The sequence below is a fragment of the Eubalaena glacialis genome, chromosome 4, assembly GCF_028564815.1.
Source record: "Eubalaena glacialis isolate mEubGla1 chromosome 4, mEubGla1.1.hap2.+ XY, whole genome shotgun sequence".
In the NCBI taxonomy this organism is placed as follows: Eukaryota; Metazoa; Chordata; class Mammalia; order Artiodactyla; family Balaenidae; genus Eubalaena; species Eubalaena glacialis.
In genome coordinates, this window is record NC_083719.1 from 128,771,382 (window position 1) to 128,788,872 (window position 17,491).

The window sequence follows — 17,491 nt, forward strand, 5'->3', positions numbered from 1 at the left end:
CACGTGGGAGACACAGGAGGCACGGCTGGCTGCAGGGGGGGCTGGAAAGGCTGGGCAGGTGGGCTGGGGTCAGGTGCTGGGGAGAACACCTGGGTGACACGTGGACACATCTGCTCCCCCCCCCCCCCCCCCCGCCACACCCTGCCGTGTGATCTCATTTGCTCCAGCTGCTTGGGGCCTTGGCCTCAGCTGGAAACCTGGATTCCGGCAGGGGGGAGGGGGTAAGAGAAGAGCCAAAGGAAAGGAACTCCTCCAATGACCACTCGGCCCAAGACACCAGTGTCTTTATCCTTGGGCATTCCCAGTGGGCCAGCCAGCCTGAACCAGGTCTCCTGGGAAGCTATGAAAATGGAAAAACTCAAGTTTGTACTCCCAGCGCCCAGAGAAACTGTCTTCAGTGTCTCCGTGGATGGTCAGAGCCAAAGGACACTGCCATCTTGTGGCCAAGGACCCTAGATACCATGAGGGCAGGGAGAGTCCCTGTGCCCCCAAGGGACCACAAAGGCAGAAATGGCCGAGACTTGTTTTAATACTCTCATAATGGGACCCAAATTATGCTAGCACACAGTTCAGAGTTGGCAAAGTCTTACGGAAGGCCCCTGAGGTACAGATATGGTGCGTTGTGCAGGTGAGGAAACTGCCTCTGGGAGAGATGAGGTGACTGGTCCAAGGTCACAGGTGGCCAAAGGCAGTGCTGGTCCCCAGTCACTGCCCAGTAGATGGTCAAAGCAGTGATTCTCAATGTGTGGTCCCCAAGACCTTTCAGAAGGAACACGAGGTCAAAACTATTCACACAAGATGCCTTTTTCTCTTTTTCTTACAATCATGCAGTGAAGTTTCCAGAATCTAAGTGCTGTGCAATGACCTCATCTCACCTGATGGCTAATGGGATATATGCTTGTGTATTCTTGTGTTTCAAAAATTCCTGTTTTAATTTCTAATACGGCATAACCCACATAACCATAAGGTCTTTGAGATACTCAGTAATTTTTAAGAGCGTAAAATGGTGCTGGGATGAAACAGTTTGAGAGCTGCTGGCTTAAAGAAATATTTTAAAAAAATAAGTAAAGCTGTACAAACTAAAACATTCCCTTTGTTTTGATATAATTGCATCAACTCTGTAAGGCACTAACTTTTAGGCTGAATGGAATTCTAATTGCCATTTCTACAGATCTTTGATTAATTAAATACACAAAAAATGTACGTGAATAGAGAATGTTCACTGAGTGATTACTAACTGACAAGCACTATCTAAGCGACTTACATGAGTCCCCTCATTTAATCCCCACAACCATCATTTGCAGGAGATGCTGTTACCACATTTTATGCCTGCGGACACCAAGAGGTTACGTGGCCCAGCTGGGAGGTGTGGAGCTTGGACTCTATCCCAGGCAGTCTGTCTTCGCTGCCTCTTCCCGTTATTCTAACTGCCATACAATTTTACCTCCCTTAAATGCGATTCACTTGACAAAAGTTTTTCACAATACGGAGTCTAAGAAAGTAGTGAAAAGAAAAAGGATCACCCACCTGACCCAACACCTTCACTTATAGATGAGGAAAAGTGAGGCCCAGAGAGGGGAAGCGACTTGCAAAAGCTCACACAGCAAAGACTCAGAATCCATCGGACCTCTTTTGCCAAGTTGGGAGCTCTTAGAACTCCAACCCAAGCAAGCACTGCAGTTATCTCCTTCAGAGCAACATGTGAGCAGCACAGCACAGCACGTAAGCAAGTGACATCAAGACCAGGCAAGAGACAATATCTCCAGCAAAATCGACTTGACTTTATTGCAAGGAAGCTACAGAGGAGCAGGGCAAGTGAGGGTCTCCGCAGGAACTACCATCGCTGAGCAGGATTGTCAGGTCCTAGATCTGTCTGGAAGGCAGGAGCTGGCTCAGCATCCTGGAAGAGATGAGAAGTGAGGTGGAACACAGGCGCCATCTGCTGGGCACATGGAGACATTACAAAAGCAGTAAAGGTTCGCTAAGAGGCAGTTGTAAGGGGTGAGGTGGGAAACCCAGGTGCTGGAGCAGGACTAGAACCCCATGTCCAGCCCTGCACGCTGCTTCTACCAAGACTGCCTCTTGGCAGTCTTGACCAGAACCCATTGATCTTGCTAAGCCGATCACTGCCAAGGCCCTCTTCTGGGGAACTCCCAGGGCTGCTGGGGCACCTTCCCTGTCCTGTTTCAACTTATACCAGGAAGGCAACAAAAAAAACCACGAGCAAACAAATCTGCCAAGAGCCAGACGATCAAGGAAACTTCAGAACCAATAAACATTCTATCTCTGGTTCCTGAACCTGGCTTCAAATCAGTCATTGGGCAGCCTCTTAAAACAGACTCAGAGACAGATGCTGCCTGGTGTGTGGGGTAAAAGCTTACCTGATCAGTGATTCTCACCCAGTGCCATGCATATGAATCTCCAGGAGCCTTTTCATACTACACATGGTTACTGACAGATGTGCAGATGAAATTATATGAGGCCTGAATTTGCTGTGAATATGGGGGTGGAGAGAGCGGGCCATGGATGAAATGATGGCAATGACTTGATAATCGTTGGATCTGGGTGATGGGTACGTGGAGATTCATTTTACTACCCTACTTGCATAGGTTCGACACTTCCTATAATAAAAAAGCTAAAATTAATTAATTAAAACTACTATGAGAACTATCCAGCCATAGAAAGGAATGAAGTACTGATACATGCTAAGCCTGGGTGAATCCTGAAAACATTATGCTAAGTGAAAGAAGCCAGACACAAAAGGTCAGATAACGTATGATTCCTTTTATATGAAATATCCAGAATAGGTGAGTCCAGGGGGCAGAAAGCGGATTAGTGGTTGCCAGGGGATGGAGAGAGGAGGCAGTGGGGACAGCCTAAATGGGTACAGGGAGTTTTTCTAGGGTGATGAAAAGTCTTGAAACTGGAGCGAGGTGGTGGATGTACAACATTGTGAATACACTAAAGGCCAATGAATGGTACACTTTAAAATGGTTAATTGCATGTTACGTGAATTTCATCTCAATAAAAAAAAAAAGAGCCTACTATGAGAAAAACACACATTAAGCTACACGTGGTTTACAACAGGCAGGTATTGCTTTTTTAGTCAAACAAAATTCACATGCTCACGTCGGGAGTTTCCAATTCAAAGTGTCTACACCGGGGCTCCCCCACGTGTGTAGCCAGCTGAGGAAGTTTTTTTCTCTTCTCTCCCTCCATCCCTCCTTGTCACAGAGACTTTTATAAACACAGTCTTACACGGAGGCCCAATATAAAACAGGGCTACTTGGGATACATGGAGGGGCCTAGGGTCCCACCCACCCACCCTCCCCCCAAAACCCTGGGGATGCAGGAACCACGTGATAAACACTGGTATGGTGGAAACATTACCCTCCCTTTAAGGATCATCCTTCATATTCAGAGGGATTTCACAGTAACCTCCACAAGGCAGGAAAGCAGGGTAGAGGTTATAGCCCCATTTTACAGGAGGGAGGACTAAGTCTCAGGAATGAAAGAGAAGTGTCCAAAGTCAGAGTGTGAAATGAGGGCAGAGCTAAAAACTAGACTCCTAGAATACTGATTATTCATCCTGGGCTCATTCCTGAACATGGTTCATCCATGGGCAGAAAGGGGATGATGAAGACAGACACATCTGACATCTCATGATTTGCACGTGATGTCACCAGATACACAGGACACTGCCACGGCTCAGATTCCAACGCACACCTTTAGGAAGAAGGCTGCAGCTGAAGGTCACTGCCATGGCCCACCAATCAGTTGTAGTTGGATGCCTGATTCTCAGCCTGCCCCTGGCACTCACCTGTGTGGGGCTTTGGTCAAGTCACTTCCCCTTTCCAGGCCTCATTTTTCTTAATTACAGTGAGAGCACTGACCGACATCAGGGATGTGGCGATTGTTGTAATACACGCATGGAAGGCACTACGGGGGCAGTGACTGCTAGGAGGGCTGTGGTGTGAAGGATTCTGAGACTGTGGCTAGGCACGGAGGGAAGGAATGCTGGATGGATGACTAAAGTCTGCCCTGGTTCCACAGTGAAGGGTGCTGGCACAGTGCCACTAACCTCCTTTCTGGATTATGTAAAATCAAAGGGAACATCCAGCTTACACACGCTGCTGTTTTTTGTCTGTTTGTGTTGTGTTTTTCACCTTTAACAGCTTTATTGGGGGTGTAACTGACATGCTATACGTAGACATATTTTAAGTGCACAATGTGATAATCTGTAACTTATCAATTGAATACACCCACATACCCTCACCACACTCAAGATAATGAACATTTCCAACCCCAAAGTCTCCTCCTGCCTCTCCTTGCCACCCCACATCATCAAGCAATCAGGGATCTGCTTTGGTCACTATAGGTTCGTTTGCATTTTTTAGAACTTTATATAAATGAAATCATACAGTATGTGAGATTCATTGAAGTTGTTGCATGGACAACAGTATTCAATCGTATGGCTATACCACAATTTGTTTATCTATTCACCTAGTGATGGACATTGGGTTGTTTCCAGCTTTTGGCTATTACAAGTAAAGCTGCTCTCAATATTTGCAAGTCTTCATATGGACAGTGCTTTCCATTCCTCTTGGGTAAATACCTGGCAAAGGAATGGCTGGGTCATATGGTAGGTTTTAAGAAACTACCAGGTTGACCACAGTATTGTTTTCGCACCAGTCTGGGCAGAGGGCATGCTCAGGAAGCTGACAACAGTTCCAAGTGGGGACAGAGGCCAAGGTGAACTAACTCCCCTGGTCAGTGCACAGGACCACAAGGCTCAGGGCGTAGGTGTCACCTCTGATGGGACCGTTGAGTTATCAAAGCAAAAGACACACTGCTCAGGGCCATATGCTTAAACTTAAACCCTGCTGATCATGAAACGTACCCCGAAGTCATAGAGGGGACCCTGGGAGACATCACGTACTGCTCTGTCTACTCACAGGGGGCTGGAAGGAGTCCCTGAGCTTGTGGTTTGCATTCGGTAGAGACATATTTTGTTGCAGTGTCGGGGCCTCACCCACCTGCCCACTTTGGTCCATCCTGCAGGCTGGGGGCCCAGGCCCTCGCTACTTGGGGCCAAGGTAGGAAACGGCCTTTCCTGTTTTCCCCAGGGTCTCCAGCAGAGTGTCCACGCTGTGCTCAGAGTCGACGCAGACCTTCTTGTTGGGCAGGTCAATGTCAAATTGAACTCCTGCAGGAAGCGGGGTGAGGGGGGACAGAGACGTTCCCAGTCAGGCTCCTGAATTATTGACCACCACCCTTCCCCTCTCCTCTAGACCAAGGATCGGCACACTTCTCCTGAAAAAGGCCAGAGAGCACGTGTTTTAAGAACTGTGGGCTGCATCATCTTCTGTATATTGTTGTTACAACCCTGTAAAAACCATTGTCAGCTGTGCAAAAACAGGCTGTGGGCTGGATTGGGCCCAGGGGCTGTAGTTTGCCCATCCCTGCTCTAGATGGGGGCTTTAAAATTTTTTTTTTCTTAATTGCAAAAGTAATACAGACACACTTTTTTTTTTTTTTTTTGGCTGTGCCACGCGGCATGTGGGATCTTAATTTCCCTACCAGGGATTGAACTCGTGCCCCCCTGCAGTGGAAGCACGGAGTCTTAACCACTGGACTGCCAGGGAAGTCCCCAGATACACCATTTAAAAAGAAAAAAGGCAAGCATTTCTGAATAAAATTTGAAACTGTAAGGCCCCTACTATTTCCTACCTCTAAGGATCACTGAACAATAGGGCCCCTATCCAGTGTTTCTCCCTGATGGACAAATGAAAAGTAATTCCCCAAAGTGCCATCATACTCTGTAAACAGGTCTTGCTATATGTCACTTTCCAATGTCCAGGATATCTTGCCATCTCAGTGCATACAGACTTACTTCATTCTTTTTTAACAGCTACACCATATCCCATAGTGTGGATGTACCATCCATCTACTCAGTCCCCCTCTGAAGGACACTGAGGTTGCCTCCAATCTCTCACTATGATCACAACAATGTAAACATACTTGAACATATCTTATAAAACTTGTGAAAATATTTCTATACCATGAATTCATAGAATGGAAATTGTGGGGCAACAGACTGGCACACTTCATTTTATTTTTTTCATTAGCATTTCATGATGTATTTCGTTGAACATTAAGACTCCTATGCACAGGGACCCATAAGTCCTGACAACTGCTTTCTAGAATCCGAACCACTCTGATAAAAAAAAGCCCTGGTGTGTTTAAAATTCAGATTGTTGGGCCCCATTCCAACATTTTGATTATGACCAGAATGGTCTGGTCTGAGATGAGGAAGCCAGGTGGCAGAACCTTAGATTGAGGAAGTAAGTTCCAAAGAACCACTTCTACCCCATCACTGACCCATCTTTCCAACGTGACTCAGCAAAATCTTGTAAAGATCATGAGTTTTCCCCCCTTGAGTCCCACGGAACAGTTAAGGGCACATTCTCCCACTCATTTATAAATTCAGAGCATACAATGGCAATAGGCCTTTCAACGATATGTCCATTATCAACAGGTAGCATTCTCACTTTCAAAGTTAGAAGCCTCAAATTAGGTAACCAGCCAAGGCCTTATTCTAAGTGTTGGTGCCATCTCTTCCATACTTTGAGGGGAGCTGGCAAAGGAGCCCAGGTCTTCATTCCCTAACTCCTAGAACCCGTTAGGTGGGTTTCGGTACAGGTAGGGAAGTAGAAGTGCCAAAGAACCCACACTCAGACCAGACGAGGAAAGCATTTGTTATCCTTTAATGCAGCGGTCCCCAACCTTTTTGGCACCAGGGACCGGTTTTATGCAAGACAATTTTTCGGCCGCGGGGAGAGTGATGGGGGCGGGATGGCTCAGGCAGTAACGCAAGCAAGCGATGGGGAGCGGCAGATGAAGCTTCGCTCACTCGCCCGCCGCTCACCTCCTGCTCTGTGGGCTGGGGTGGGGAGGGGGTGGTGTCGGGGACCCCTGATTTAATGAATCTCCCACCATGTGGCTTCAAGCTACCAGGACACAAGCCCCACCCACATCCTTAATCTCCTCAACTCTTCTGCTGAAGAATTTGGCCTTCATGATGACAGGCTGCTTTGGGAGCTTCCCCTTCCCCAGAACTTTGCAGTAACCCCATCGCACCACATCAATGACAGGAGCAGCTCCAGTCTTGTTCTTGGCAGCATTTACCCGTGTCTGCTCACTGACCAAGGTCCACAATTTATCAAGGTTGATGGTTGGGCAGAAACTCTAGTTCCTCTTTAAGGGGTAACGCCTCATACCAACTTTCCCAAAGTATCCTGGGTGATATCTGTCAAAGTTGATCCTGTGGTGATGCATGCCACCAGCATTACCGCGGCCTCCCGGGTGCTTCCAGTGTTTGCTGATGTAGCCGTGGCCGTGGCTCAGGTGGCCCCTAAGTCTCCAGGTCTTCCTTAGTCCGGATGGCATGTCGGCGGCCGAGATGAAAGAGGAAGGCCTCTGCAAAGTCTCGTGGGCTATTGAGCACAGGGGCCTAGCACACTTTAAATGTTCATAGATTTTGCAAAACTGCCCTCCTAAAGGGCTGTGCCCATTTGAAGCCCCTTGGTGGCATAGGGGAATAGGTACAAATGGGTCTTCTTGAAACAACAGAGGGAGAATCCCAGGCCTGGCTTCACCACTGACTGGCTGGGTCCTGCCCATCACAGGCCTCGGGTTCCCCATCGCTACATGAAGGAGTTGGGGTCAGCCAGCCCCTGTGGGCTCTCCAGTTCAAGTATGCCACTGGTCTGTGATTCCTCAGGCCCAGCACTGCTCATCTGTGGCCCCAACTAACTCAGAAAACCCTTCTGACCCTTCTTAAGAGGCCACCCCAAGTGGGGATAGTAGTGAAAGAGGGAGAGATACCTGCCCAAGCTCAAAGGCAGATCCCCAGGCACCAGTGAAGGGGCCTGAAAAAGCACACGGCATGGGATTTAGTCCTAACCTCTGACTCTGTACCTAATGGATACCAGGGAGAGGGCAATGTATCCTGGCTGCACTCCGGGTTTTGTCTTTTGGTTTAGAAGTGTCTCCCTACTCTTTGGGGCAAATATTCTGGTGGCATCATAGACCTGGAAGACACTCTGGCATCATCTGACCCAGTGGATTTCAAGCTGTGTTTCTGGCAGCGCAGGTCCCTGGACAGATGTCCTGGAGCCAGCAAGAGCGAAAGCAGGCCCTCCCTCACTTCATGCAGAGCTGGTGCTTGTATAGAGGGGCTTGTGAGCAGAGTTACACTGTTAAAGCATCCACAGCAAAGCTGAGAGGCTGACTTTCCCATACTGTAGCTGGGGAAAGCCAGGCCCCGGGAGAGGAGGCCAAGGTCACATGGCAAGTCAGCAGCCAGGTTCTTTTCACTGTTTCAGATTCTTTTACAGTTCAGATTCCAGTTTACAGTCTAGAAACCAGCCACGGACTCACTGTGGGACACTGGGCAAGTCACTTCCCCTCCTGGGGCCTGGTGTCAACATCCCCATTCCACAGACGGAGAGTACAGCTCAGAGGACGGTGTTAAGTGCTAACGAGATGACATCCACATGAAAGCCCTTTGAAAACTGGGTGTTACTATTATCCAGGGTTAAAAGACTGACTGCCCCTGCACTACCAGAACTCTGATCACAGCTCTGTCATTACTTCATGGAGCCCCAGGACCAGACCCCAGCCCTCTCTGGGCCTCAGTTTCCCCAGATGAGAATTGAGGGGACTGGAGGAGATTAATGGTTTTCTAAATACACCCAGAAGAGGTGCTTTAGGAGTTCTGCACAGGACTGATCCAAAGTTTATTTCTTAAAATGTTACAGCTTCTAAAAATCTTAATAGAAAATAACACTCAAATGTGTCACATAACAAAAGTTATCACACTGGAGATGAATTTGATTACCAACATACTAAGTAGTACTGCCAGGGCTCCACGTGGCCAAATCCCAGCTCTGCCACTACTGGCTGTGTGATCCCAACAGGTTACTTAACCTCTCTGAACTTCAGTTCCCTCCTGCTTGAAATGGAGATGGTCAAAGAAGCTACCTGAAATGGTCAGGGTGTGGGGCTTCCCTGGTGGTGCAGTGGTTAAGAATCCGTCTGCCAATGCAGGGGACACGGGTTCGAGCCCTTGTCCGGGAAGATCCCACATGCCGCGGAGCAACTAAGCCCGTGTGCCACAACTACTGAGCCTGCACTCGAGAGTCCATGAGCCACAACTACTGAGCCCGCGTGCCTAGAGCCCGTACTGTGCAACAAGAGAAGCCACCGCAATGAGAAGCCCATGCACAACGAAGAGTAGCCCCGGCTCACCACAACTAGAGAAAGCCCGCGCGCAGCAACAAAGACCCAATGCAGCCAAAAATAAATAAATAAATAAAAGAAATTAAAAAAAAAAAAAAAGAAATGGTCAGGGTGAGGATTAAATGATGTGATCCACGGAAGCCACGAAGCAGAGTACTTGGCATATGCTAAGTACTCAATACGTTTTGGTTTTACTGTTATCAGCTTAAACTCAAGCTTCTCCTGCTCCACGCCCACATGCATTTAATATAAGTGTATCAGTCTCCCCACCCCACCCCCATCCGAGGGCCACGCACTCACCTCCCAGCTTGTTGAGGACCCGAGTGACTGCATTAGAGCAGCCTTCACAGGTCATGTCCACGGAGAACTCGTGCTTCTGAAACAAAGGGGACCATAAGCCAAGTCCTGCAGAGGGGCCCCAGCGGCCCCATGCCCCACTAGCATGCAGGCCCACTCGGGGGCCAAGACACAGGACAGAGAAAAAGGCAAGTTCCGGCTTTCATCAGACTCCCCAGTAGCCTGTTTCTGAGCCCTACTCCCTTAAACTGTACAGTACCTAAGGGTTTCTATATCTCACAGGTGGTTGTGTTAAAGGAGAGAATCCCTCGAAACCCTTTAGCAGCGTCTGGGACACACAAGAAGAATCACCTGGGAAGGTAGTTTAAGATGTTGGTTTCTAGTCTCACCTTCAAAACCCTGATTCTTCAGCTATGGGGTTGTCTCAGGATCACTAATAACTCTAATGTGGGTGGGCCCCATGCTCTGAGCAGTGCTGATCTGGTAGTCTTAATTATGCATTAAAAGATCACTCTCTGCATTAGACTCACCTGGCAGCTTACAAAAACTATAGGTTCCAAGGGGAGAAAGCGGGAGGTGGCGAGCGTGGGATGAATTGGGAGATTGGGATTGACATATGTACACTAATATGTATAAAATGGATAACCAATAAGAACCTGCTGTATAAAAACAAACAAACAAAAACTGTAGGTTCTGGTCAGCAAGCCAGAGGGCTGAGGCATCTATTATGGTCAATAAGCTTCCCTGGTGACTCTGAAATACGGAGACCACTGCTGCCATCCAAGTGCTTCAGAGGCAGCACCTGAATCCTGGGAAGGGAGAGGATTTGCCTGGGCTCCCAGTGAGCTGAAGCTGGGCCAGTAAGGGAACCCAGGCTCCCGGACTCTCCATGAGGGCTCAACATCCTACAGTCTCCAGGATATCTAACAAACCAAGGGCCTGAAGGCAAGCTCCCAGAAGATGAGGCTTTGTTCAGTTCACTGCTGCATCCCCAATACTTGGAACAGTGAGTGCCTAGCACAGAGTAACGGCTTAACACATTTTGTTGAGTGAATGGATGATTGACACAGCTGGTTGAACAACCCTGGGTCCTTCCTTTGCTTTCAAACAAAGGTTACTTATACCAATACTTCCTTTATTTTAAATCTCTGGGAATGAGACCTGGCTTCAGATCCCAGCTCTGGCACTTAGTAGCTGTGTGGCCATGAGTAAGTTACTTAACTCCTTTGTGCCTTGGTTTCTATATCTGCAAAATGGGGATGACAGTCCTTCTCCAGGCTGGTGAATGGGATGAACACAAGATTTTAAGTGTGGTAGCCAGCATGCAAGATGGCCCAGTGATCTCTGCCTCCTGGTATTTATGCCCTTGAGTAGTCGTATCCCACAATGTCTCAGGGTTGGCCTGTGTGTCCAGCAGAATATGGCTGAAGTGACGATAGGCCTTGGAGGCTAACGCATAAAAGACATTGTGGTTTCTGCCTTATTCTCTCTGGGATCCTTCACTCTGGAGGAAGCTGGCTGCCATGTCCTAAGGACCCTCTGGCAACCCTATGGAGAGGTGCACACGGTGAGGAGCTGAGCCCTCCAGCCAGCAGCTGTGTGAGGGAGCCAGCTTGGAAGCAGATCCTCCTTCAGAGGACCACAGCCCCAGACAACATCTTCACTGCAGCTTCCATGAGAGACCCTGAGCCAGAAATACCAGCTAAGCTGCTTCCAGATTCCTGACTCTCAGAAACTATAAGTTAATAAATATTTGTTGTCTCAAACCACTAAGTTTTGGGGGTAATTACTCAGAAGCAATAATTAATTCATATGTTAGGTAAAGAGACTGGAGCCTAGTAGTAGGTTCCACTGGGCTAAAAAGTTGGCTATCGGGGGAATTCCCTGGTGGCCCAGTGGTTAGGACTCTGTGCCCTCACTGCTGAGAGCCCAGGCTCAATCCCTGGCTGGGGAACTAAGGGGAACTAAAATGCCACAAGCCGCTCAGCGCGGCAAAAAAAATTTTTGAAAAAGTTAGCTATCGGATTATTAGTATTACTTTGTTCCACTTCCGTTTTTTCTGTCCCTTTAAAAAACTATGGCTATGTTTTCCATGGAGCTTTTCAAATCAATTATCTCAGTTGGAATTCTGGGCACAGCACTGTATCTTGCTGGAAGACCTCAGGCAAAATCCCTGCCCTTAGGGGCCCCAGTCCCCTTATCTATACCAAAAGGGCATTAGCCAATTCAGTTTCCTCAGCCTCAGTGCACAGAAGAATCACAGGGGTACTTGGTGACTGGGCAGCTCTGCAGGCAGCTGCCTCAGTGATCTCTGTAGCTCTGGGTGGGCCCTGTGACTCTCCATTTTTAACCCACTGAGGAGAAACAGAGGGGTAAAACCACACACCTGAGAAACATTGGTCTAAATGGCTTCTCAGGCTCTTTCCAAGTCTCAAACCACCTTTGGGTCTGGCTTATCATCATGCTGTACAGGGGAAACCGAGGCCAAGAGTTAAGCAGTTTGATTTTTCGGTGCTGAATTACATAACCATCATTCCAAAGATCATGACACAACCAGGAGACCACTATTTTATAGAGGCCAAATCTGTAAAACCTGCCTTAAAGAAAACGGTTAGTCTTTCTTTTTTTCTAAACACCTCTAATCCCTTCAGCTCGTTTTGTGACTATTCAACAACCACCACAGCAAATTCTGGAAATAAGGATTTTTAGTGAGGATTCCATAATCTTGTCTTTAATGGGTGGTTCTCAGAACAATGGTATCAGCATCACCCAGGAGCTTGCCAGACTGCAGACTCTCAGGTCCCACCCCAGGCCTCCTGAATCAGAATCCTTTTTTTTCTTTTTTTTTTCCAGAATCCTCATTTTTAACAAGACACCCAGCGCATTCCTGCCCACATTATAGTTTGAGATGCTGCTCTAGCACACAAACTGGCAAACTACAGCTTGCCTGCCACCTGGTTTTATAAAGTTTTACTGGAACACAGCTAAGCTCATTCATTTACTTTCACACTAGAATGGCAGAGTTGAGGAGTTATAACAGACTACATGGTTCATGGAGCCTTAGGTATTCACTATCTCGCCCTTTAAGAAAAAGTTTGCTGACTCCTGCTCTAGAATAACTGGTAATCAAGATTCATCAGTGGTTGGTACCTGTACAACCATCCAAAGCTTTAATGGGTTTGTAAGACCAACACAAAACCCAAATCTACTGAGTGCCCATTATATGAAATGCTCTTTATATAGTATCTCAGTCCTTACCCAGCCTGGAAAGGGAGCTAGTCACCGTACTATACTTAGGAGAAAACTTGAGGTTCCAGGGGTTAACTAAGCCACCCACGGTCCTGTGGTGGGTATGCGCTGAGGCTGGGATGTGAACCCAGGCTTTCCTGGCTCCAGGGACACCTTGCTGGTTCTGGACCAGCAAATGGGGCTGCCACCCCCCACAATGATGACTCTTAGCAGGAGACCTGAGATGGGGACACCTTGTGAAGGAGCCCAAGTTTTTGCTGCCCGAGGACCTGAAGTCAACATATCTCTAAAGCTTTCTGTTGTTGGCTACGGAGAGCGGGTCTCCTTCCATCCTGCATGGTACAGAGGTCAGAAGCCAGCAGACGGCTTCCGTTGGGCAATCGTTACAATTCAGTCCTCTCCTCCTCCACCTCTGAGTTGCAAAAGTAAATGTGGGGTTGTGGAAAGTCTTCTTCCTGCGCAGAGTAATCCTGTCTTTACAGAGAATCCCAAGGCCGGCCCCACCACCGAATGCCCGACTTTGCACAGTCCCAACCCCTCAGAGCCTCTGTTCTGTCACCTACAAAACGGGTCCTGTAACGTAGAGGAAAAAGCCCAGTCATCTGTGCAATGCTTTAACAGAATCTCAGAACTGGAAGGGTGGGAATGGAATGGGGTCATACTATCCAGAGACGAAATGCTTTCTCAAATATCCGGAGCATTCAGTTTTTGAACACCCTGATGGTTGGGAATTTACTATCATTAGAGTGCCTACTATGTGCCAGGCACTGTCCATGCATGTCCTCGTTTAATCATCACAACAACACCATGAGGTAGGCATTATTATTATCCCTTCTTGACAGATGAGGTTAGGTCACTCACTCAGAGTGACACAGCTAGTGAATAGCAGGGCCTAGACCTACCCAAGCCTAACCTTTTAGCCACTGTGGTCCTTGTTAACATAGGGTTGAAACCTGCCTGCCTATAGTTCTACCGATTTTGTCCTAGGTCTACACAAGACCTACCATTTCTTCGGGACTATGTCAGTGGCTGAGCTACATATTTTACTGGCATTTTTCCAGTTACTACTAATGACAGCCCTGTGAGGTCAGTTTTTACCCCCATTTTACACTGAGGAAATCAAGGCACAAAGAGGTAAAACAGCTTGCCTGAGGTCACGCAGCTGGCAAGGGGGGTGGGGTAGGGCACAGATTTTTCAAAGAGGTTTCTGAGATTCCGAGTGTTTTGTTCGAGAAACCTCTCAGGTGACACATTAATCCCTTTCCAGTTTTGGTGTGAGTCTCCTTCAGCTGTTCATCTCGTGGTATACGGCCAAGTGCCCTCTTCATTCGGATCATCCACTCTGGTGGGTCTTTTGTTCGTCAAAATTCCCAGAAGTGAACATAGAACAGCGCCATCCTCAAGCTGGCCTTTCCCTCACTGCCATGCCCCACAAAAGGCCGGTAGCCTCCGCCATCCCAGTCCCAGAGTGATTAATGCTGTCCTCTGACATTGCCACAGGCAGATTTGCTCAACTGGGAGGGCTGATTCTGTCAGGTTCTTTGTCCATACTTTGTGTTGTCTGAGGATTTGTCTCAAGGCACCTGGCAAGACCCAAGGGAAATGACACCTGAGATGTTTGTGGCCTGGCCCAGGGGGCCTCTGGCTCACCTGTCAGCTGCCCAAAGCTAGGCTGCTAAGACACAGGGCATCTGTGGGACACCTCTGGGTACCCACTTGGTGCAAGGCCAGAAAACCAGGCACCCTGGGGGAAAGTGCTAAACACCACGACTCCAGCCAGTAGCCCTGGGATGCAACTGGAATCAGAGCTTCCTCCCAAGCCGGTATGACTACTTTTGTTGGACACGTTATCATGTGGTGAGGTCAGGAGAGACTGGGCCCCTGAAGATAAGGGGCTTAATCCTGGCTGCACCCATCTCCCAACACCACCTTGAATAAATTACTGGGATTTTAATGTTTGTTTGTTTGTTTTTATCTGCAAAAGGCCTTAATCTTTTACCTACAAAATGAGGCCATGAGTCTTATCATGTATATTGGATGATAAGACTGAGTGAGCGGCTCACCCCGCCCCAGACTCTGCCACTGAGCAACTGGCGACTTTGGGCAGGTCCCTGAACCTCTCTGGAGCTCACAGGTTCAGGTTCATAAAGTGACCTGTAGGAAACGTTAAAAGCACTGTCTCCATTCAGTGTGGCCCAGCGCTGACCTGAAACTCAGACACAGTGGGCAGAGGAAGGGAAGACAAACGCGGATCTCTGAACTCCTGCCCTGTCCGGGAGGTAACAGTCACCCCAAGCCCCTCTTTCAGGCCAGCTCCGCAGGAAGGGGCATCCACGTGGGAGATGCAGGGACTAGCCATCCCAGTACCGGATCGCCACCGACTCCCTGTGTGACCTCCAGCGACTCTCTGCCCCTCGCTGGGTCTCAGTTTCCCATTCTTTGCAGGGAAGCTTTAGGCTTGTAATCGCTTGGAGGCCTTGCAGCTTCGATGTTCTGAAGCCTGACTGCCAGATAAAACTCCCTTGGGATCCGATTTTCGGGAGGATCGCAGAAGCTGGAGGCTGGGTGGGGAGGGGTGAGAAGAGGGGCGACAGCTCCGGCCACGGCCTGAGCCCTTCAAGAGGGACCTCTGGCCAAAAGGCGGTGCAGCAGAGGCGCAAACCGGAGGCCGCGGGTCTGCGCGGGGCGGGGACGGCGCGACAACTTACCGGCATGACTGAGGAGCTGGCTGCAGGGACGGCGGCGGCAGCGCTGCTTCCCCCGACTCTGAGCGCGTACGCCGGTGCGCTTCCGGGTGTGCACGCGGGCGGGAGCCGCCCTCTGGCCCCGGCCCCGCCCACTCCGGTCCCGCGGGCTGGCAGCTGCCTGAAGACCGTAGGCCTCCCCGCCTCCTTCCGTCCGGGACGGGGCCACTGGAGCCCCGCCACGACTACGCTAGGCGGTGGGCGGGATGTTAGGCGAGCCTGCCTTGTTTGTTAGCCATATTTAGAACTCCTGCTCCGCCTCAGCCTTGTATTAGGGGGCTGGGAATACTGGGGCCCCCCCGCTGTGAACAGGACAAACTCCACCCCCCACCCCCCATCCCTCCCTCCCTAGAGGGACAATCTCAGTTACTCCCTCAGTCAGTATTTGTTGATTGCCAACCATGGGCCGGCGCTGTGCTAGGCATCCAAGATGCAGTAGGGGAAAAGACACAGACTAGTAGGGAGCCAGGGAAGCAGGCGATGATAATGCAAGATAATGCAAGTGTTAAAGGAACTGTGTCTTTGGAGCGAAGAAAGGATCTCTAACTCAGACTGGAGAGGGTGGGGCGGTTCGTGAAGAGAGGAGGCTTCCAGAGGAGGAAGTCTTCGTTCATCTGAAGATGGAAGATGGGCCAATTGGGAAGGAAAGAGATAGAACAGCATGTAAAAGTTGAAAGACATTAGAGGGCATGCCTTGGGAGGCAGAGATATTCAGACTGAGGGGCAGGCACAGAGAGAGATGGAGAAACGAAGCTGCAAAGACAGGAGACCCACAGATGCTCTAGGACACTTACAAAGAGGTGTACCAAGACCCAGAACTTCAGACACACACACGCGTGCACACACACACACACACACACACACAGTACCAGGCTGGTTCTGTCCTTGTAATATCCAAGGGGCTCCCTCCAAGTTAATAGCTTCAAAGATCTCTCGTCACTAGAACTGCTTGGAGAGCTTATTAAAAACTCAGATTTCTAGTCCTTTCATTAGATACACTGTCCCTTAATTTCCAGGTGTATTTTTAATCTGCGTCCTCCTTCTGGTTTGGGGAACCACGTTGAGGAAAACAATAGTCTTTTTTTTTTTTTTTTGGCCAAGCAGTGCGGCATGCAGGATCTTAGTTCCAGGGATCAAACCTGTGCCCCCTGCAGTGGAAGCGCAGATTCTTAACCACTGGACGGCCAGGGAAGTCCCAAACTATAGTCTTAGCACATACATGAAACCTTTTTGAGAAAGTGTGCTGGTTGTTGATTTATTATCTTAGCTCCAATTCATCCTTTTTTTTTTTAAAGAGCTCATTCATGTAATTTTATTTTTTTGAATTTTATTTTATTTTTTATACAGCAGGTTCTTACTAGTTATCTATTTTATACATATTAGTGTGTATACGTCAATCAAAATCTCCCAATTCATCCCACACCACCACCACCGCCCCCAGCCACTTTCCCCCCTTGGTGTCCATACGTTTGTTCTCTACATCTGTGTCTCTATTTCTGCCCTGCAAACCTGTTCATCTGTACCATTTTTCTAGGTTCCACATATATGCGTTAATATACGATATTTGTTTTTCTCTTTCTGACTTACTTCACTCTGTATGACAGTCTCTAGATCCATCCACATCTCTACAAATGACCCAATCTCGTTTCTTTTTATGGCTGGGTAATATTCCATTGTATATGTGTACCACATCTTCTTTATCCATTCGTCTGTCGGTGGGCATTTAGGTTGCTTCCATGACCTGGCTATTGTAAATAGTGCTGAAATGAACATTGGGGTGCATGTGTCTTTTTGTCCAATTCATCCTTTTTGCCTGCTTGTGAAAATCTGGACCCATTAAACATTGTTTTTTCATTGCCTGATGGCAGGATGTTAAGCTTTGCCGGTAAAGGCTCTGG

At 48.5% G+C, this 17,491-nt stretch overlaps 1 protein-coding gene and 1 pseudogene across 1 annotated transcript; both read right to left on the reverse strand.

Annotated features, from left to right (window-relative positions):
* Positions 1–1,761: 1,761 nt before the first annotated feature.
* Positions 1,762–15,766, reverse strand: ATOX1 (antioxidant 1 copper chaperone). Its single transcript, XM_061188357.1, has 4 exons — positions 15,558–15,766; positions 9,604–9,679; positions 5,037–5,206; positions 1,762–1,900 (listed from the first exon to the last, which is right to left on the reverse strand). The coding sequence occupies exons 1-3, from the start codon at positions 15,561–15,563 to the stop codon at positions 5,082–5,084; spliced, it is 207 nt and encodes a 68-aa protein (XP_061044340.1). The 5' UTR covers positions 15,564–15,766; the 3' UTR covers positions 1,762–1,900; positions 5,037–5,081.
* On the reverse strand, positions 6,965–7,488 carry LOC133090084 (large ribosomal subunit protein uL15-like; annotated as a pseudogene).
* Positions 15,767–17,491: the final 1,725 nt, after the last annotated feature.